General features: G+C 39.6%; 2 protein-coding genes across 3 annotated transcripts in view; one reads left to right on the top strand and one right to left on the bottom strand.

The window, feature by feature from the left end:
• The window catches only part of mtmr14 (myotubularin related protein 14), a 31,196-nt gene extending 13,509 nt beyond the window's left edge, over positions 1–17,687 (bottom strand). The window contains exons 1-12 of the mRNA XM_023293555.3: positions 16,842–17,687; positions 16,088–16,236; positions 14,338–14,446; positions 13,073–13,148; positions 10,669–10,729; positions 9,683–9,805; positions 8,352–8,425; positions 7,560–7,630; positions 7,390–7,464; positions 6,714–6,780; positions 2,709–2,794; positions 854–930 (exon numbers count right to left, since the gene is read on the bottom strand). Of these exons, the coding sequence (XP_023149323.2) occupies positions 854–930; positions 2,709–2,794; positions 6,714–6,780; positions 7,390–7,464; positions 7,560–7,630; positions 8,352–8,425; positions 9,683–9,805; positions 10,669–10,729; positions 13,073–13,148; positions 14,338–14,446; positions 16,088–16,236; positions 16,842–16,976 (1,103 nt within the window). The 5' untranslated portion in view covers positions 16,977–17,687. The remainder of the gene's footprint in view (positions 1–853; positions 931–2,708; positions 2,795–6,713; positions 6,781–7,389; positions 7,465–7,559; positions 7,631–8,351; positions 8,426–9,682; positions 9,806–10,668; positions 10,730–13,072; positions 13,149–14,337; positions 14,447–16,087; positions 16,237–16,841) is intronic.
• Positions 17,688–21,377: 3,690 nt separating this feature from the next.
• lhfpl4a (LHFPL tetraspan subfamily member 4a) overlaps positions 21,378–22,824 on the top strand; it is a 40,500-nt gene continuing 39,053 nt past the window's right edge. The window contains exon 1 of one of the 2 annotated variants that reach the window (XM_035940624.2): positions 21,378–22,621. In XM_035940624.2, the coding sequence (XP_035796517.1) occupies positions 22,216–22,621 (406 nt within the window). In that variant the 5' untranslated portion in view covers positions 21,378–22,215. The remainder of the gene's footprint in view (positions 22,622–22,824) is intronic. The other variant, XM_023293556.3, reaches the window with a different exon arrangement.

Below are 22,824 nucleotides of genomic sequence, written 5' to 3'. Positions count from 1 at the left end.
TCATAACTCAAACCGTCTGGAAACCACCAGGACTAAATTAGAAATGGATTTTCGTAATTAGGGCAAACTCAGCTGATCAAAGCTGCCCTGGGGATCATTATGGGGATTGTAAACCATATTTTCATTCCTTCCCATTTAACACAACAAGATCAAAACAAACTGCTCAGAAAAAGCACAAACCCAGGTCCAAAATCCACTAAACTCTCCTAACAGTCGTTTTCTACAGTTTATTTGGATGCTGCTCGCAGTGTTTACGGCCATGAAACAGAAATCAATCTGCTACCATGCAAACAATCTCTAGTCCAATATGATTCAGCTGTGAATGATGAGGTGAGTTTCAGCAGCTACAGCACCTCTGGGCAATCACGCTGCACAACTTTCTTCACTTATTTATCTCTCTCACACTCGCTTCTGCTTGGCCAGTGTCCTGAGGGTACGTCTGCTGATGTATAATTACACGGACTGGCTGGCAGTGAAGGGGCTTTTTCCGAAACTGCCTCTGATGAGCTCAAATTGGAAAGATGGTAGTGGTGGTAATTACGAAAGGAGAACCCCAGGAGGGAGTTTGTGAGTTTGTGTGAGGATGAGAGAGAGTGAATCAAGCAGGGAACGACAGGATAAAAGACACGGTCAATAGCAAAGCCAGAGTCGTGCTGCTCGTCCTGTGTGTTTCTTCCTCTGTTAACGGTGCTTCATTAGCCAGTCACTTCTCAAATATGCAGTGTGTATCAAAGCGAACTGCACCGACAAGTCGCAAAAGCACTCCTAAAGTATTGATGCTGGCTAATGCGCTGTGAGTTACGACTCACTGAGGTCATGAAATTATGATCATGATGTAAATGATTATTTTTACCCGAAGAGAAACCAGTCGTAAGCGATGGTAAGATACAGGATCTCGGCCGGCTCCAAGCTGGCATGAACTGCACCATCCTGTGAAAAATACACAACAAGAGCAAGTTAAATATCGCCTGTGGCGTTGGGTTCAGATTACACAACATTTTCATTTGATTAGAAGATCAATGTGTCCGATTAGGTGATCTCTTCCTCCTGTCGTTACTCCTCTACGACCTGAAAATCATTCAACCTCCACCCCGTCATAAAGGATGTTTCCAATCCCTTAAATGTGTAATTCAGAGTATCAGCAGTGGAAACAGCTCTATTGTAATAACATCACGTGATCTTTAATACTTTTTAGTAGCAGGAAAAATGAATGTAAAAAGGAACGGCAGCACTAGCAACTGCTCTAAAGGTATTCTGTGTAGAATCTGAAACATGAATGGATCCTAGAAACATTCTTTGCTGCTGCATTTCTTCATAAGAAAAAAATGTTTACTTTAATTTCTCTGTTCTAATGCTCCATTTACAAAACAATATATAATTAATGAATATTAGAATACATTTATTTCTCATTTATGTTGGTCCCTCACCTCTGTTCTGTTTTTATGCAACAACAGCAGGAAAAAAAATGATATTGTCAATCACATTCTGTGACTCTGCATTAAATGTTTAAAGAGCAGCCAAAAGGTGTTTTGTTTTACTGCAGATAGATAAAAATTTCAAGTTAAAATCTACGCATTTGATAGTTCAGATCCTGTAAGTCAGTTAAAGCCCCAAAACCTGCCAGTGGGTTTGAAAGGCATGTCTAAATAAATAAAATCGCCAAAATCACATTATTAATCAGAGCCACACTCAAAGAATAGTTGGATTTTCAACTTTCCAACGGTCCCTGAACTACTCGTGGGCTGTTCTGTGACCAAATCCAAATTTAAATTTGCACAATTTGAAAAATCTCATCTTTTTTTTTAATGACAAAAATAAACCATTTGTACAAGATTCTGTAAGAAAAAAAAGTGTAACAGTCATTAATGATTCAGCTATGACAAAAATTCAGGGACTTCTCGACTGAACTGCAGGCTGTGTTTACACAGAGCTGAGAGGACGGCGATGTTTGATCGTGGCTGTGTTGTTTGGAAAAAATAGGCACAAAAACTAGACCCATCCTTGGATCACACTAACAGGAAATTATGGATTGTTTGTTATCAAACCTTATCATTTTCTATGTTGTACTTAGAAGGCCAATCTATGTTTCTATTGATTAATGTCATTGATAAGTTGTGAAAGCCGTCATACAAAGCGAGACAAAGTTGAAAAATATTCTGACGTCTACTATGATAAACTAAATAGGCCAATAATCAATAAAACCGTCAATCGTGCCAATTTTCAGTCCAGACACACTACGTCTTTCAGATCGGCCTACTACTGGGTTGGTATTGTTCAATATGAACACAGCGTTACATAAAACACCACGGGTCATTCATCCATGGCTGACATACATCCAAACCTGATTTCTTATTCTGTTTGAAAGCAACTTCACATGTGCAGCCCGTATTTTAATGAGAGGCTTTAAGTGTGGACCACGTCTTGCATATTCATAACGCAGGAGTTCTATTTTTAATAAAGGAGGCGAATACAGAGGAGGGTAATTAAGGCACGTGTTTGAAATGGTAAATGAGTTATATGTGGAGACAGATGAGTGAGGAAGGGTGGAGAGGCCGAAGCACATGGATGCAGCTTGGGATTACCGGAGCCACTAATGAATGTTTGAAGGCCTAAATGAGCTGCTGGGTGGCCGGTTGTCATGTGGAGAAGCACTGGGAGAGAATAAAGGAGATGAAAAAAACTGAAGGAGAAGAGGAGGGAGAACTTACTGCCCACAGGGAGATCCTGAGGAGGGACACGAACAGAGGCGTTCGGTCCCAGCCTGATATGCAGTGCACCAGGAGACCACTCTCATCTGAAACAACACACAGCACCACCATCAAGGTCAACACTTTAAAGTGCTCTTTGAAGGATAATAAGTGCAGGACGAAGAGCTAGGGTATGTAATTTCCAATAGAGAGGTCTTGCGTAATATGTGCTTGATGGATGAGTGCAATTCCTCCGTAAAGTACTGAACCCAAAACAGAAAATTAGAGCGTATCACAGTGAATGAGATCACTGTAAATAATAATCTACATATTCAGTGTTGCAAAACATGAGTGAACCAGAATCGTCAATCATCCTTAAGTGAGAATCCTTTCATAAACTACCACCTACCCGAACAAAAGCCCGTCTTCAGGAGAAAGATTAAAGCTAATTCACAATACTCACTTATGGCTAGCCCTTTATGCGGTAGCATATGCAGTTTAATAAAACAGTCCTATAACAAATCCTCCGTTCATGAAAGTTGTAATGCTTTTTTCTGGTTTTAACAAGGGTTGATTTGAGCTCTACGATTGTTTGTGGTGCTGATTGTATTACCGTATACAGAAAGAGTTTTCTTCCCAATTTAGACGAGCTCTGCCTAACAGAAATGGAATGAACTAAGTAATAAAAACACCAGTCAGTGTAATAATCTTTCAAGAATGACTACACTGTTGAATCAACACTCATTAAGAGACAAAACCAAACATGACTGCTGTACTAGACCCAAAAGACTGTACATAAAAGATCGATGTAGCCATGGTGACGTCGCGTACTGGTTTGAGATCTGCTGTTTTGGACCCTCGAGTTTGGTGTTTGATCGTCACCGGTTTGGTCTTTTAAAACCAGGTCAGAATTAAGAAAGCCTGTTAATCACAAGTCAGCCCTGCCTTAACCCTGTAGAGCCCAGTGTAGCAGAGGCGCTACCACTGCATATTCATTTTTGATTGGCGGTAGATTTGAGATAGATCAATTGTTCTTTTTGCATATTAAATTGGGGGAGTTAGACTAATATTTCACACATTCACTATGTCTCAGAGCACTTTTTCATTGCAATGATGGGTTTGTAAAAATTCACAACAAAGCGCACAAAAAAAATCTTTAGAAATGAGACCACGGGATATTGTGCAATTTTTTTTTACAAATTTGAGGGATACAGCTATTCTTTTTCAGTATTTTGAAATATATGTGAAAAAAAAATTAAAATTTTTTTAGGTTTATTGTATTTTTAGACAATTTATTGTAGTACTTAAGACATAAGTCAATACATATGATTAAAATTTGGGATATAGTGGTTATATTGATGTAAAACAAATGTAAAGTAAATAGAAGTACTTGTGTTACATTATGTAAAAATGTAAGAATATGTAATATACCCTGCTTTGTTGTCTCCTTTCCTCTAAATGGGACCATAATTTACTAAATTACCTTCATGTTGTATTCAAAAGGTCTTGAAACTATAGCTATTGAGAACATGAACTCATGGGAAAAATGCTTACGATGTGACAGATCAAGAGAAAAGTAATTTTCTCACAGCTTTCTGTACAATCAAATTCCTTTTTTCCCTGTTGCTATTAGAAAGAACGCAGGCTTAAAGAGCTTCAGCATTTCATAGAATGCTTTAGTGTTGCTGAGTGTAATTAACACTATCCTACCACACTCAATAAATACTGTAATCACAACCAGCATTTATTAGGTTGTTCATTTTGACTCACCCAACAGAAAACGAACACACCGACTCCTACTAAAGCTGCATTTGTGATTTATTTTTTGGGCCAATTAAGGACAGAGGAAGACTAAAAAAAAACCCCATAAATGTATTAGTTGGATAAGTCTAACAATAACATATAACATTTACTGCTCCATAAATGAGTAAAGGCTGCATCCCACAGGTATCATGACTTTTTAATACTCAGTCTTTTTTCAGTTCTGTTTCAGTCTTCAGCTCCTGAGAAAACTGTTAAATGCTCCACCATGTTCACCAGCTACTGTCTCATTTTGTGTATCTGCTGTTCAGTGCTGAGCAGGTTGTGTGAAGAAGGCTTTTTTGTTACCTGAAAACAACTACCTGACATGGTAGATGATTAAACAACTTAAACAATGAAGGCGGAGAAAACACTTGCAGCAGCTAATAGTTAACTGTGTTCCTCACATTACCCAAAGAAATCTGAACCTGCGTTTCAATAGTTTAGCTTTAAATCAATTTTAAATACAAGTCGTGGATGTTTCAGGGCTGGAATGTGAGAGTGTAATTTTTTAATTTAGTCATGTCATATCTAGTTACTCTCCTGGTTTAATGGAGATATTTTAAAATGGAATTTATTTCTGCAACATTGTGAGTTGGCATGATGGTTTATATATGGTGCAAATGTAATATTCACATCCAGTGATGCACCCTAGAGCTTAGATGTTATGCGTTACAGAATTAAAAAGCAGCTGACTGCATAGTGGAGTCAGTAATTTATTCCGCAATGTGTAAATTCTCCTCAGAAGACGAGTCTAGTTATTGCTTTAATTGACATAATTAATTTAGAGCCACATGTTCATTTGTAATGATACAATCAACGCTTTTTTCCCCCCATCAATTAATGATTGAAATGTCAGTATATAATATCACATTAAAATGCAAATTTCAGGTTTCCAGTTCTCAAGGTGATGTTTTATTTCTCTCCAACAGTGAAAGATTTTTAATTTACTATCATATATGACAAAAGAATAAAGCAAATCTGTACACTGAGAGGCTCCAACCAGAGAATGTAAATGTTGGATTATAATGGTTTGTTAACACATATATTAACAGTAAAGGCGTCCACACTTTGATTCCTGCTGTTTCCTGTCTGATTCTATACAGTACTAACAAAAAATACCACCAAAAAAAACTTTAAAAGATGAGAATGACTTAATAAAGCAGTGTCCTACTAAAAAATACAGAACTGGTGAGGATTTTTTTAAACGGATTAATAAATTCTACACGTTTATAAAAATCCTAAGTGACTCAATAAAACCAACTCATGATCAGATCAGGCTTTCTATCACCGAAAGTTGAACACTGCAGCTTCATGTTTTTTGACACAGAAAAACTTTTATGGCTTTACTTTGGTACCTGAAGATCAATAATAATGAACTGTCTACGCTAGGAGTGTCAAACATAAGGCCCACGGGCCAAAACCGGCCCACCGTGTTTCCAGTCAGGCCCGCAGGATGATTTTGTGTAAAAGTGTAAAAATTACAGCGATGAAAATGTAAAGTGATTGTGAAAATATATAAGGACATTGAATATTGTGCAATGTAATGTTTTTTTTTGGTTGAACCCTATTGTTGATGCACTGCCACAACTTTTATGCATTTTTTATGTATAAATATTCCACATTTACAATGCAGGGGGATAACTTAATCTTCTTCCTAAATAGTTCCCACTTCAGTTTGTGTGGTGTGTCAGGATTACTACACAAATGTGGAAACGAATGGCAATTCAAACTTATTTCTAGATCTCAACAAGTTGTTTTGATCAAACAGTAAAATATTATATTGTTCAGTTCCAGATACCTGCGACTAAATGTTTTGTGCCTTTGTAGACACTGATCTGTAAGTTGTGAGACACAAATGATAAACTGAGGCTTGATGCTCTTGAAATTTTATTTATTTTTCTTAAGAAATTTCAGGTTGTTTATAATGTTCTGTAAAAAGACAGTTCATTAAATGTGAATATTTTCAAAATGTATTTTTTTTGCACTAAAACAAAGGGAAAAATTTGGAGGCCTCGTTATTTATAGATTATTATGCTGTGATTTTACTGGTCCGGCCCACTTGAGATCAAATTGGGCTGAATGTGGCCCCTGAACTAAAATGAGTTTGACACCCCTAGTCTACGGGAATAATCAGTAAAAGGAAATCAGTCATTAGCTGCAACTAAATGTAAGACAGGATCCTTAACTGAGCCAACAGAACCTCATCTGATCGCATGAACCTACCATCACTGTTGATGATGTGGAGAAGCAGCTTCAGGTAGTTCTGGGTTTGCTCCACCAGGTCCCACGACTGAACAACACACACAAACACACACAGAGTAAATATACACTGCTTTTACCACATAGAAATAAATGCATTAACTGCACAGTGAGGTTATAGTTTATACTAAAGTTTTTAAGTCATCCTCCACCCCACTGTGTGGCACTATTGTTCTATAAATACTACATGAGCTTGTTCCAGTTCTTCATTTAACAAAATCAAATATTTATACCCGGATCGCTACGATTTTTATGCCCTGTACAGTCACATTATTCACATTTTGGCACCATTCAGCTTCACAGATTTGGATTATAAAAAATATGTGGGTTTCAACGGCTGCACAGTGTGTCAGTATGGATGCACTGTAACTATTACACACTTCACAAGCGAAGCACTTTTCAGGCTGGACAACAGATGGCACTGAAACACCACGAATACTACAAATCATAACTGTGCTCCAGCTGCTACAAAATGAAGACAAGATCAAGAAGAAGAAAAGGTGAGTGAAAAGAAGATTAAGAGAAAATAAAAGAGGGAAAGACAAGAAACAAAAGAACAGAAGGAGAATAGAAAATGAATCATAAGAAAAAAAGATGAGAGCGATGAGGAGGGCACAAAAACCAAAACACAAGAGTTCACCTGGTACTGAGTCCAGTCAATGTTCAAGTTCTGAGTAAAGCATACAGGGATTGTCAAAGGTGCATCCACATAGTCCTGTAAGGATTCAAATTAATACAAAAGTTAAAATAAATGCAACAGAAGCATGTTGTCATCACATACTGAGCTGACTGTGAGTACAGACGCTGTACCTGATTCCAGTTGAAGACCAGACCCTCGGCGGTGTAGTCTCTGTCTTTGTAGTCTTTAAAAAACTCACACCCTGAAAGAGGCAGAGAAAAAGCTAATTCACACACAGCAATCATACTTTTACCTGAAGCCGACGATAAACGGTGGCCCTTATCTTCACAAACTATGTGGAAATTAAGTCATCGAATGGATTAAAATTACTGCCTCCAAACACATTTTCTGATGGTCAACTCATTGTTTCATTGCATTTTTTGGTCGCTTAGAGTTTTTGTTGTGTAAATCCAAAGCACAATTTATTGTACAATGTTGAAGATCTGATTGAGCTGCTGCTGCAAGTTCAAACTTCTCCATTTATTCCAACTTAGGACGGCAAACATAGTCGTTATATTCAAACTAGAATCACTGTGCATCTAATCGCTTTGTTTAGACACTGCTTTTCATCAAATCATATACAGAAAATTACAGTTCTGATCCTAAATTTTGTTTTTTTGTGGCCAAGATGTGCAGTGAGTGGTACTTTAAAAGAGTAATTATTAAGAGTTCTACTGATATCAGCTGATTTACAAGTTTGATATCTTCCCCCGACGCTCAGCACACTTGTGTTGTTGCAGTTTGTTTTGCAGTGATGTAGTTGCAATAATTGCATTTAAGCTCCATGAAGACAAGAACTAGATGTCATCTAGTTTGGCTTCCTGGATGAAGGATGTTTGCTGTTAGCCGATCATGTGATAAAAGCTAATATTGTATTATAAACTAATAACTCTGGTGGAGTGACTGAAAAGGCTGCTGGGTACCTGGGTAAGGCACAGACAGCAAGGTAAAGTCTGCATAGCGTTGAGCCTTGTCCACCTTCTCAGAGGACGTCACACTGCAGAGAGAAAGACACAAACATGACATCCATGATTTTAAAAAATTACAAAAGCACCCATTTTATACCACAAACGGCCATTTAATTTGTCATAATGGTTAACATATACACTTTTTATCCATACAGTAATGAGTCAAAACACTATGAGGTACCGACTCTACAAGACTCCTGTATGTGTCCTATAGTATCTGGTATCTAATACACAACATAATCAGCCTTTATTTTCATCTGTGTCTGGTCAGAATATTTCTGGCTCAACAGTTTATGTTGGTGTATATACAAGAAAACCCCTCAAAGCAACAAAGTGTGGCTTTGTTTCATTTTAACAGCATGAACTGTTGCTATGTTGTTGCTATGAAGAAGCCACGTCATTGAAATGGTAGGTAACTGAAAGTGTTTTGTAGTGGCAGTTATTATATTATGGGGCCACAGCCGCACACTGATTTTATAAGTGAACTACTTTGAGTTGTAGAAGGCAGTTTTTAAGCTAAGCGATTAGTTGTTTCTAGGTGAAATACATACTTGGGGTCATAGCTAACATTTCCTCAGAATACATATTTGCACAAGCTTGTTTATTAAACTTTTTATCAAATAAATACTCATTTTGGGACACACTGGTGAATCATTTTAACTGATGTGGTTTGAGTCACATAATATGTTCTGCCAGGACAATAAATAGGACAAGCGAAATAGCTGATCCCACTTTGCATTCAGTGTATTCCTGTAATTCAGAATTAAAAGTCACATCAGTAATGAGTTAAGTTAAGCTTCAACTTGCTACTTCATAGCATGGCGGTTCTGTTTGATACTATTATGAGCCATTCTTTTCCTCTCTGAGTGTTTTTCTCTGGTCTCCTACCTGCTCTTTTTATCATTCATTATGTATTTCCAGCCAAAATTATCTGGTTAAGTGTATCTCAGAATAGCGCAGTACCATCTGTTCAATGTGTAACTGAACAGCTGCAGTGGTTTAGCTTCTAAAAAGCACAGGATGATGTGACAGTGATTACCTCGTACTAAAAACAAAGAGCTGGATAAAGTTAAAGTAAATCTCAAGATCTAGACTCAGGTCTAGAAATAGTCACATCATTCTGCATTTACCCGGCCTCCTCCTAACTCAATTGGTGCCGAACGCTTGTGTCGTCAGAAAGTCAGATCAGATGCTTTCCAAAAGCTTTACTTTCAACAAACTCCAGTGGAAATAGTGACCCAGATAGTAGGCAGAGTGTGAATGAATTAGTCTGTGCTGTTCCTTACTTTAGGCCAAACTTAACCTTCTTGTTCTCCACCATCAGGTCACAGATGTAGCGAACCGAGAGGTAACGTAGCAGCTTAATGTCGTGGCCTCGAACCTTGTCGAAGAGCTGGGAGTCCCCATTCCTGAAGGAGGGGAGACAGGCAAAATTAAATTAAAAAAGTGAGAATTTGATATAATTATTGACATGGGAACAGCCGTATCTCAGTCAGCAGCATAATACATTAAAGCACCTTCATTGTTGCCTTTTGAAGACCTTTTTAATACCACACAGAACGCAATTTAATACCAGTTTGACCATCTTAAGGCTAAAGATGAACTATTAATAGACTGTAAATTCAACTCTTGATATAAAACAATATCAAAGGCAATGATTTAGGACATGCATGATGCAGCCTGTCTGACCTAGGCGTGTAACTGTTGTGTTACCATTTCTATTCATTCAATATGACGTGTTTACCCCCTTGTAACTACTTTGGTCAAAAAAGAAGTAAATGGAAATTAATGCAAAAGAAAATGTAGATGAAGGAAAACCAGCAGGGATTAAATAAACTTTAATAATTTGTTACATTACATTTTTAGGTGATTTCAACAATAATACCTTGTGCCTTCACTGAATTTGTGCATGTTAATAAGCAACAGAGAGCAGATGGTTGCACTGACTAATCAAAGGTATTCATTCTTTTTGGAGTTACAACAATTAGTTGATTAATAATCTAACACAAGGAAAGTTACCTGCAAAGATTTTGATAACTGTTTACTCGTTTCAGTCATTAAGTGAGAAAATTAGGTAAACATCAGCTGGTTTTAGCTAAGAATGTGTAGATTTTGCAGAAAATAACAGTAAATGAAAAAAAACAGAATGTGAAAACAAGTTTTTAAATTTTTAGCATTTTAGATTTAAATTTTAGAACTTCTAGTATGTCCTTTCTTGAAGGAAACTGAATAAAGTGTCTTTTTTATTAATCTGGTGAAGGGGTTCGATTACCTGACTGCACTGTCATCCTCTGGAACCGCCTCTGACTCCGTCCACGTGTCATCACTGCCCCCTACAAAACATACAGAGGTGGGAAAAGATGAGTCTGAAAGAAATCTCCACAAAGTGAGGCTCCTGACTACAAGAAGTCCCATTTAAAAAAATAAAAGTCTTACAAACTTACAACAGAAATATCCAGTAGGATTTCTGCAGAGTTCACCAAATTAAATTTAAAGTCCCTCTCTGGTCGTTAATCTAATCCCTAAAACTGGAATAAAACCATTGAACAAAATACAAAATAAATATAAAATAGAAGAAATGTCATTATTGGTCTCAGACATCTGGACACTACAGTCATACAGCAGCTGACAAGAGAATGTGATAAAGCTCAACCGTTAAATCAGCTGGAAAATAGCAAAGACATGTTTGAATATGGTTTGCTCATCAGACAGCAAAAAAGAATTTTTGCAGGAAATGATCCCACTCAGTACATATAGTAACCACAACATTTAGGGTCAAATGTAAGGGATATATATAAAAAAAAATGCACTCATGGTGAAAGAAACTAACATTTTCTGATAAATAGCACTATCATGAGACATTTTTGAGACTTGCAACGCTTCAGTGTCTGCTTTGTTCATTTTTAAAACCTTGTAAAGGTTGAAGATCTACTTCTTCATTCTGACAATAATTTGGATTACATTATATGACTGGTTTCCTAGTATGTAATTGAAGGACATTGATTACAAACATGTAAGCTTTCTTCTGATCACATGTGGCTAACTGTTAAACTGATGCACTGACAAATATATTATTATATATAGCATATCATTATTGTAATAAATACACTACCAGTCAAAAGTCTGGACACACCTTCTAGTTCAATGGTTTTTATTTAATTATTTTATACATTGTTGAATAATACTGAACACGTGAAAACTATGAAGGAATGCATATGGAATTATGTAAAAAAAAATGTGACTCTTCAGTATTAATCTATAATGTAGAGAATAATACAAATAAATAACAAGCATTGAATGATAAGGTGAGTCCAAACTTTTGACTGGTAGTGGATATTATCACACTCAGACTCAATTATAGGAATATTTTCATATTTAATAAATATATGCAAATAGCAGCAGATCTGCTGCACCAATTTCTCATCTGCAGCACCTAATTTGCATTTACAACTAAAAACATTGACAAGGCAGCTGACAGACAAAGCTTGACATCTTTTCCTGGCACTTTTGTTGTTACTTTGAGGGACCACCGAAGCCACATCCTTCACTTAGCGCCGTCCACAACGACTGAATGGTTTAAAGAATTAGAAACAAGCCAGATAGTTTCTTTTCCCCTTTAGCAGAATGATAGTGAGCTGCAGACAGACCAATGTGTTCTACAGAATGGGCTGGTTAATCGAGATTAGATGTGATGAGATACTACTGAAAGTGTTGTAGAGCAAAGCATCTGGCAGATATATAAAAGAAGTATAAATGAACTTGATAAACAAGCTGCTCTACTTGGCATAATTTGCTGATAGTTCTCAAAAACCTTTTTAAAAGCATTAAACATGTATTTTAAAAAATGAGGAAACCAAGGGTGGGTTTACAAGCTTGTGGCCACTTCTCAGCTTGATGAAGGTTAATTATTTCTTTATTTAGAGTCACAGATCGTTCCTGTTTTAGGCCTGATATTATTAGAAATTCCAGTTTAGAGGGATTAAATGCAAAATAAGTCACACTCAACATTTAGTCAATTTGTTTAAAACTCAAAATGAATACAATCAGTTTATAGTTTACAGCTTTTTGAAACAACTAATTGTGTCTCAGTCTAAAGTCTGGCACCACTGAGGTTCTGTTATTAAATGTGACTACAATATTAGAACATTTAAGCACAGCGCTTATAAAAGTAAAGATACACCGCACCATTTTTGATCAGATTGTTCATATAATACACTTTATCCAGCCATTTAAAGAGTTGTGTTGGCATGTCAGGCAGAGCGAGGTTTTATTTCCTTCTAATAGCACAAACATGGATCTGAAAACATAACTTAAAGGGTAACTCCAATGTATTCAACAGGGGTTTTACTTTCAACTCTATTGGTCAAGTAAGTCATTTTTGAGAAAAAAAAATAATAATGATGTTGGGAACAGGGGCTAGTAATGTGTCATCATACTATAATGTTCTAGAAAAAGACACATTTCTTTATTACTGTGGTGATTCTTAATGAAACCGACCCTCAGTCATTTAAAGCAACATTTAGTCCCAGAAGGAACATTTTGACATTTGACATCTGCTGCAACTATTCACAGGTCAGAATCTGTGAAGTGAAACCCAGCATGGAAAATCAGTCGACCAGAACTTCCCCTATCTGCCCTAAATTTAAGTTGCATGTATGTGTTTGCGCACTTTGTACCTGAGAAGATGTAGTTGTAGCCCGTGCGTCCGTACAGCTCCCCCCAGCCTGCCAGAGTGGACGACCGGCATATATGCTGCAGACGAGGAAGAAACAATGCGGAATCAGACCGTTGTTGCAACAATCATTATCTCAGCACAGCCACAACAGAGCAAAACGAAGAAATTGCGGCTACAGAATGCCTTAAAAAGCTTTCTTAAATGTCGTAACAAATACGCTAAAGTCTGATTCAACTAAGCTTTGGTTTCTTTAACAGGAACTGAGACGGCGCTTGTTTCAGTTTCACATTTTAAGCAGCAATCACAGTGGCATGAAGATTTACAGGCTTCTGAACACTCAAAGTCCAAAAATTATTTTCATACAGCTGCTTTTACTTTCTACAATGATCAACAGCCAGTCTTAAGGATATTTCCAGAAGACTTATAATACATCCATCCATCCATCCATTATCTATACACCGCTTAATCCTCACCAGGGTCGCGGGGGGGCTGGAGTCTATCCCAGCTGACTCAGGTGAAGGCAGGGGACACCCTAGACAGGTCACCAGTCTGTCACAGGGCTACATACAGAGACAAACAATCACTCTCACATTCACACCTACGGGCAATTTAGAATGATCAATTAACCTCAGCATATTTTTGGACTGTGGGAGGAAGCCGGAGTACCCGGAGAAAACCCACGCATGCACAGGGAGAACATGCAAACTCCATGCAGAAAGATCCCGGGAAAGCCGGGACGCGAACCAGGGACCTTCTCGCTGCAAGGCGAAAGTGCTAACCACTACACCACTGTGCAGCCCACTTGGTGTAGTGGTTAGCACTTTCGCCTTGCAGCAAGAAGATCCCTGGTTTGCGTCCCGGCTTTCCCGGGATCTTTCTGCATGGAGTTTGCATGTTCTCCCTGTGCATGCGTGGGTTCTCTCCGGGTACTCCGGCTTCCTCCCACAGTCCAAAAATATGCTGAGGTTAATTGATTATTCTAAATTGCCCGTAGGTGTGAATGTGAGAGTGATTGTTTGTCTTTGTATGTGGCCCTGCGACAGACTGGTGACCTGTCTAGGGTGTCCCCTGCCTTCACCTGAGTCAGCTGGGATAGACTCCAGCACCCCCCGCGACCCTAGTGAGGATTAAGCGGTGTATAGATAATGGATGGATGGATGGGTTTATTTTACATTTAAAAAGATATTTTTTTTTATTGTTTTTATTGTTTATTTATTGTGAACAAATCGCCCTTCGAGGGACAAATAATAAAGTTGAAGTAAATACCTTGCCATTGTAGAGGATGACCGGACAGACGAACCTCCCTCTGCAGCGAGCCAGCTTACTCCGGTTCACCAGGTCCTGCAACTTACTGATCTGCACTGTGCTCTCAAACCTGCAGGCACAAACCACCACATTGTGTCCATGTTAGTCACCTTAACCACTTAATTTAATCTGAAACTATTTGTGTTAACTGCACAGCAAAATCAGCAGACAAAAAACTGACACTTAAAAATCATCACCTGTTCTCACCGACACAGATGTAGGTCACAGTCAAGTGGAGCATTCACTTTGGCATCAAATAAACTTTACAACATCTGATTCTATCATTAGCCTCACTAACATATATCTTTGGGTGTGGCATTCTTGAACATCAAAGGTAATAAAGAGTGAAGTGACAAATCTGCCAAAGGTTTTTGTGACAGGATGGTAATAAAATGTTTAAACAATCTGCAGCTCACTCAGTATGCCATTAACCCCATTTTCCACTTATGTTAGTCTATCAAATCAATTTTGCATCATTTGTTTGTGTGTCTGGCAATCCAACATGCAAAGATATTCAATTTACAGTGAGAGTTAGAGTGGAATATGCAGTACAGTATTTTGTCAAAGGAATAAAAAATATCCCCTCACCAAGTTTTGCATCGATAAATGGGTTCTCACTTTATTTTCCAGAAAATTTACAGTACATGATGCAGTCAAAAAGATCCAGTACAAGAAGCTCATGGTCATGTGCATGCAACATGTGTGAGCAGCGAATGTGGGATTTGTGAACACTAGCAGGTGCATATTTGCAATTTTTACAAGGAAATTAAAACTGAAGCAGAGAGCAAACATCATATTCTGAGCCAGCCTTCATGTCAACAGCCATCACTGGTGATTTGAGGTGTGTCTGCAGCTACCACGAAAGAAGAATCAGCAGTTTTCACAGGACTACAATGAAAGAATGCTTCTCGTTTCTTACATTTTCACAGGGTTGTGCACTGTGAATTTAGCGTTCGAGAGCGAGCATTCAGTAAAAATGGCCTAAACTGTGCCGTGATGTGGGTGCATCAATGCACAGTGATTCTGCACCCACATGACTTGCATAATTTGGCTCCCTGTGACTGCTTTCTCTCCCTCAAAATCAAATTGAAGTTGAAGAGATTTGTCGCTTTGACTAAGTTTCGGAAATCTGCCGCCTACCACTTGACAGAACGGGACTTCCAGGAATCGTGTGAAGTGTTTTATTTTCAGGATTTTTTTCAGTTAACCTCAATTCTGGTGCTGCAAGGAATCACTGTTGTTTTTCACTTTAATAGTTTGACCCATGGGAAATTACGAACAGAATATGAAATGAGGTTTTGCGTGCAAATGAGGGATTTGGCAAACAAGTCCTTTGCACTGCAACATGTGAAGCATTTGTTGTGAAGAATGCTTTTGCTCCTGTGATAAAGCACATGTTTTATTTCCAGGAATACGCTGGGAAAATAGCTCAGCTGCATTAACCAGCAGAGAAAAAGAAGGATTTATTGAATCACAGCGTATTACTTCCTATTTCCAGCTACAATGTAACCTCATGTGACAGTAGAGTCACTTCAGTCCTCTGCTGCCTGCATGCTTTCAGGCTGGATATAGAGGCTGACCTTTGCTCCGAGCACCAAAGTAAGGTGAGCATGGTCAGCGGAGAGACACAAACAAGAGGGGTAATTGGTAACTGAGCGGCATGGACTTTGTATCAGAAAATGATGGGATTGACTGAGTAGTGCAGAAATACCTATCTCTCTCCACATCTGTGCATTCATACTCCAGGAAAACTATCTGGCGGGGGTAGTGGCCACACACTTCTCCATTGGTGTTTTGGATGACACTGTACTTGTAATCTCTGGCAAACAGCTCCAGACAACGCTTCTCTATTGCCTCCACCTGATGGGGGGAAAAAAAAACATTGTTATTGATCCTATTGGTTCCTTCTAGATCAAAGTAAACAGTCAAAACAGCTTTGAGATTATCAGTGTCTGAAAATGATAATCAGAATGTTTTGGTTGAGCCGAGCAATACAGCCCAAATTAATCATTATAAATTGTATTATTATATTTGATGGCAAAACAGACTCTTGCCAGTTATCAAACATCCATTTATCCTCTATGATATATGCAAAACAAACTATGAGTAGGGCTAAAAGTTTAGTAGCCATTTGTGGCAAACTTTGACTCAGTTTCCCATAATTACCTGTAATGTGGATAAATATCTCCTACGAAAACAAAAGGCTACTGTACTGCGTTTACAGATTAATACTATGTAACTTTAAAAATATACACTGAGTGCATTAGTGAGGTGGGTGAACTTTTCAATGACTAAATATCATAGAAAATCTATGAATTTATTGATTTTGTCCATAAGTGATGATACAACATGCTTTAACAACTGCTCTCCAAAGAGACAAGGTAACCAGCACTGACTTTGAATAAAAACACTGTAAATTTAATAAAATGTGACTTTTCGTGATAGGTATGAGCATTACATCTTACCCGAGGAGTGACTTCCTTCGCTCTGTACTGTGTCTTTGAAAACAAATCTATCAAATCCGCTATTTCCTCGCTCTTCCTGACCGACAGCCCGGAGGCCGTGAAGCCGCCGGCCGCGGAGGGGGAGGCGGCCATCATAGCGCCTCGACCCGCTGCGGTGGCCTCTAGCCGCACTCGACCTCCTTCAAACACCGCAGAGCCTTGTCCTGTGGAACGGGAAGACCGACCAGGCCATCCCTTCCCAGCCAGCTTTTTCCTGACTGCCCGCTTGAGGGGGCCGGACCCGGGGAGCCTTCCTGAATTCAGGGCACCGGCGGGCTGCTCCACTCAAACACAAGGCGACAGCCAGCCCTCTCAGCCGGCCACTCACACACCACCGCCGCGGCCGCTGCTACCTAGCTCCCGGAGTTAACACGACACGCTACCAGGTTAGCTCCCTAAGGTGTAGCTTTTCCACAAACTCACAACCCTCGTAAACTCATTTGAGTCAAATTCAAACCTTTGTTGTCCGCCACATTACGAAAAATCGCGTTTTTGACATGAGTTTAACTGCTGCCCGTCTCTCCACCCCAGCACCAGCTAAGTGAACTCCGGCCACCCGGAGTCAGGAAACCCCGAGGATCCTTCCCCGGCCTTCTCACGTTTCCTCAATGTCACGGCTTCATGTCTCCGTATTCAGCACGACCATGCCAGTAAACGGATTAAAGACATACAGCAGTGAATCCCGTGGCTGCAGGACCTCAGTGCAGCATATGTTGTTGTAGGTGACAGATCCAGCGGAGCAGCGCGGTTTTGCAATCTGCGTTCTCCAGTCTGAAGGTACAACAGGCGGTAAACAGGAAGCAGGCGCCACCACGTGACTGCCATCTCCCCCCTTTAAATGACGTGTGCTGAGGCTGATGTTTGGACACTGTATGGGAAGTACAAAGTGCCAAAATTCTCCTCTGTCTGGACGCACTTCAATTAAATAAAAATTTCAATCAAAAGCGCCACCTAAAGCCAATTCGATGCTCTAAAGCTCAAGTAATATGAACTAGGACGCTTTATAGACCATCAAAAACCAAAAAAGGTGTTTCTTTTTGGGGTGCTCCAATTACAACAAGAAAAGCATTCAGAGAGTGCAGTACTCCGCCAAGGCTGTTCATTGTATGATTTCCGATGGATGAAATCTCTTTTTAAAACATTCATGGTCCACAGTGGCCGATTTGCTGTAGGATCGCAATCGTGATCATCAGCATGCAGCTGATGTAGTGTTCACTTGTTGTCATAGTTACGCCATGCCGCTATCTCGCAATGATACAGAAATCTTCGACAAATCCATGGATCCGCATCACTGCCAAAATCTAATCAATTGGTCCGTGTGTCATTTCTGACCTTGCCTAAAAAATGCTATCAAAATCCATTAGTCTGTTATTGAGTAACGTTGCGAAGAGACAAACAGACAGACAGATAAACCTAGCCCTAACCCTAACCCAGATGTTTATCTTATCTTAAAATGCTTTACACATCATCAAAAGCCAAAAAAAGTGCAGCTTTTTACAGAGCTCTAATTACAATGCAGTGTTAAACACAGTTAGACAATGCTTTTTACACTGTCTAGACTCTGTAGGCTGTGGATTATGGAATATTACCTTTGTTTGTGTGTGATTCACATAGCAAAATGTTTTTTATGCTGTCAAAAGTCAAGAAAATACAATAAGATGCAATGTGATATGATACGATACGATACAATACGATAAGCTTTTATTAATCTCACAGTGGGGAAATTTGCATTGTTACAACAGCTAAGGGGATAATGCAACAAATATCAGTAGAAAAATTTGAAAATAAACAAAAAATGTACATAGGTGCTGGTTCAGATTGTTAGAATTCCTCTGGTTGTAGAAAAACCAATGCTGCACATACCAATGGTATTTCACTGATTCTTTCATGAGCAAAAATGCTAATAGATAAGTATAAATTTGCACAGATTTGTCCATAAGTTGTAAAATACTGATATGGCACAGATCCTTGTAGATGTAAAACACCTGATATTGCACAGACAGAGTTTTTGTGCGTGAAGACTACTTCTAATGTAGTAGGAACATTTGTACTCGGGTAAGTTCAGTATTTCCTGACGGCTCCTGAACACACCACCATAGAACTGGGTGGACTCCCATGTTCCAGCCCTGATTGAGGGGATTTAAAGCACCTGTGGCATCATGGCCACCTTTTTATCTCTGCTTCCTGGTTGCCACATGGGCTCCTCTGTGACTCTGAGGTAGGTGATGGCGTCAGGATGGTTTAAAGGTTGTTTAAAGATTCTATTTATTCATATGCACAGAGTGATGAAGGTGCATTTGTTTGATTCATCATGTTGGTGTCTGTTTGGCTGAGGTTTCTGACACCAAAAGATTTTCTGCTTTTCTGTAATGTAGAAGCTGCTGATCCCCTTCAAGTCCGCATGGCCAATGTACCAATACATTTCACATTACGTGATCAGCTTTGTTATTATATTGGTAACACTGGTGATTACATTGCAGATGAATATTCTCTGGTGTGACAATTAGCCAGAATAACGGATTTTCTAGGGAGTTGATGTTGATTCCTATTAAAACATTTATTTACTCTACTGCACCCTGGTAGCAGCGCATCATGATGCACAGTTTTTAAATAAAAGGAACAAAAAAATGCAGCAAAGACAGAGATATCATCTTTTCCCACTCCATGCATTCGTCTTAGTCAAATACTGGCAAATACGTTACCCAGAATACACCTCACCCACCTTGGCTGGAGCCTGTAACCTGCAGCAGAGAGGAAGAACTACTTTTGAATTTCACCCCAACAGATTTCTTTACTTTTCATACCTGCTGTCTTGAGACCAAACTGATGCTGACTCAAGTAGCATCACTTGAGGTCATTTATCAGACTTTACACAGCTCCTTCTGGAGGTTTTATACAACCTCTTTCACATATACACGACCATTCAAAAGTCTGGGGCCATCCAGGAAATTTTGTGTTTTCCTTGAAAACACAGTGTAGCATTAGAACACAGGAGCGATGGTTGCTGGAAATGTTCCTCTGTACCCCTATGTAGATATTCCATTAAAAACCTGCCGTTTCCAGCTACAATAGTCATTTACCACATTAACAATGTCTAGACTGTATTTCTGATTAATTTAATGTTATCTTTGTTGATAAAAAGGCCTTTCCTTCAAAAATAAGGACATTTGTAAGTGACCCCAAACTTTTGAACAGTAATGTATATTAGCACAACCCAACACCTGGTACCATACTTTACCTGGTCATATCTGCAGAGTTTCCCTTTAAGAATAGGAGAAGCTCAAACCCATTCGTGACTGATTCCTTCCACACTGGCTTCCTTTTACTCAAAGGATAGAGTTCAAAATCTTACTCCTGGTCTACAAAGCACTGAATAGTCTTGAACCAAAATACATCCTGGACTTGTTAGCTCCGTGTGAAGCATCCAGAGCCCTGAAGTCATCAGGGACAGGTTTGCTGTGTGTTCACAGAATCAGAACTAAAAATAGTGAAGCAGCACTTTGCTTTTATGCTCCTCACCTGTGCAACAAACTTCCTGAACACATGAGGGCTGCTCAAACGGACGGCTTTTTCAAATCAGGCCTCAAAGCCATACTGTTTACTGCAGCTTTCTCTTAGATATCGATCTATTTTCTTGATTTTTGATTCACTTTTATGATTTTAATGTCTTAATGTCCACATTTAAATCATCTTTATAAAGTTCTGCGATGTATTTCTTTGCTATTATAAAGCACCTTGAATTGCTTTGTGCTATGCAAACAAACTTGCCTTGGCTTCTTCCATCTGAAAATAAAATGAAAGCACTATAACATTACAAGACATTTCTTCTCAAAAGTGATTTAAATCTAGAAGAAGTTGCATGGCAGTTACCCAGGAATAATCTATATTATTAGCCTCGGAGGACTGCTTTATTCTCATGGGGAACATAAGCTAATCATGACATTAATTTATGCAGAAGATTGTGAAAGTCAAATTAGAAACATCATATATCCAACCCTGTGTGAATCAGCTGCATTAGAGCATGTCTCACTGTAATCTTTTAATATGCAGCTCTGTATAATCAAGCTGTTCCTATGTTAAACAGATTAAAATTAAACCCTTCACATTGGCCAATAAATTTCCATTTTTGCATACATATTTGAGAGAAATGTATTATTTGAGCATCTTTTAACAGATTTTGCTTATTTCCTTTCTTTGAACTCCAATGAATTACCAAGATCTTCAAAGTATCTGCAGTTTCTGGGGCCCTTCTTTGCTGTAATTCAGTTATACATTTAAAAAAAAATTAAATGTCACTTTCGTAAACTTTGCTGTCTTTAAAATGTAAGAGATATTTACACTTCCTGCCCTTTATTCATGTCAGCAATCATTTGAGCAGTGGTGCGTGTGTGATTGTGGCTGTAGAGGGAGAGTGTGTGTTTGTGTGTGTCTCTGTTTGTTTGTGCAATAACAAAAGTGTGTGAGTGTGTGTGTGTTTTGTGTGTGTTTAGTGGTGGTTGGGGAGGCAGCATGAGGAGACAGCAGCAAACGGAGCCTATTAGAGAGGAAGAAGAGCCACAGCAGCCACAGTCATGAGCTCCTCGGTGCGCACAGTGTTGAACCGCTGATTTGTATTTTTGTACACGTTTTTCCAGCACACACGGTTAAATTCTCCTCTGTTTTTTTTTTTTTTTTTTTTTTGCCATGTTTTATTGAGCGGAGCATGTCAAAGGCTGCGCCAGTGCTCGTTTCTGCTGGAGCTCTGTTCCTTTTCGGAGGATTCATCATCACCATCATCACCTCGGGGAAACTCCACGGAGCCATCGCGTCTCGTCAGTGAAGCCTTTTTGGTTCTGAACGCAAAGCAGAGCGGACAGATCACCGTTAGATTATAAGGAGGAGGTGAAGGAGCCGACAGGAGACGATGCTGCTCATCCCGACCGTCCGTGGAGGCTCTGAGCGGCTCCGGGAGCTCGACTGTCGGATCTTTACGCGCTGAGAGGAGCCTGTCAAGTGAATCACGCTTCGAGACTGAACTGATTGACTGATCAGAGGGGAGGAAGGAAGAGAGGAGGAGAGGACGGGGGAGGCGTGTGGATGTGAGACCAATTTTTTATTTTTAAAGAAAAGAAAAGATCGACATCTGGATCTGCTGGTTGGTTCGAGAGGAGAAGGAAGGACGCGTAACTGGACCTTTCACTGGACCTTTTGGACATTTGTTGCAGGAGGATTTTTAAATTACATTCTTTTTGTGCAATTATTTCTTTTCCTGCTCTATCCCCGCAAATAAAGGAGAATCCAGAGGAGAGAGGATACCAGGTTGACACAGGAGGGGTTGGGGGGTGGGAGAGAAAAAATGCTGCCATCGCAGGAAGCCTCCAAAATCTACCATGACAACTACATGCGCAACTCCCGGGCCATCGGGGTCCTGTGGGCCATTTTCACCATCTGCTTGGCCATCATCAACGTGGTGGTCTTCATCCAGCCGTACTGGATTGGCGACAGTGTCAGCACGCCCCAAGCCGGATACTTCGGCTTGTTCCACTACTGCGTGGGCAACGGCAACTCCAATCGGGAGCTCTTGTGCCAGGGCAGCTTCTCCGACTTCGCCTCCATCCCATCGGGAGCCTTCAAGGCTGCGTCCGTCTTCGTGCTCATGTCCATGGTGCTCATCCTCTCCTGCATCGGCTTCTTCGCGCTCTTCTTCTTCTGCAACACCGCCACGGTCTACAAGACCTGCGCCTGGATGCAGCTGCTATGCGGTAAGGACGGAGGACCCTTTGGGGTTGTTTTTTGGGGGGTGATTGGAGGAGGGGAGTGCTTCGAGGCTTTTTGGATGTTGGAATCCCTCGAGAAGAGGAACATCAGGATCCTCATATGTTCTAGACAACATTTGGTCTCTGTCTTAAAAGCCACCATCCAGGGTCTCCACAGGAGCGCATTGGTCATTCTGCGCACGATGGAC

Source organism: Amphiprion ocellaris, chromosome 5 (genome assembly GCF_022539595.1).
Source record: "Amphiprion ocellaris isolate individual 3 ecotype Okinawa chromosome 5, ASM2253959v1, whole genome shotgun sequence".
In the NCBI taxonomy this organism is placed as follows: domain Eukaryota; kingdom Metazoa; phylum Chordata; class Actinopteri; family Pomacentridae; genus Amphiprion; species Amphiprion ocellaris.
Note: the sequence above shows the minus strand (reverse complement) of the source record. Positions and strands in the feature narration are given on the sequence as shown.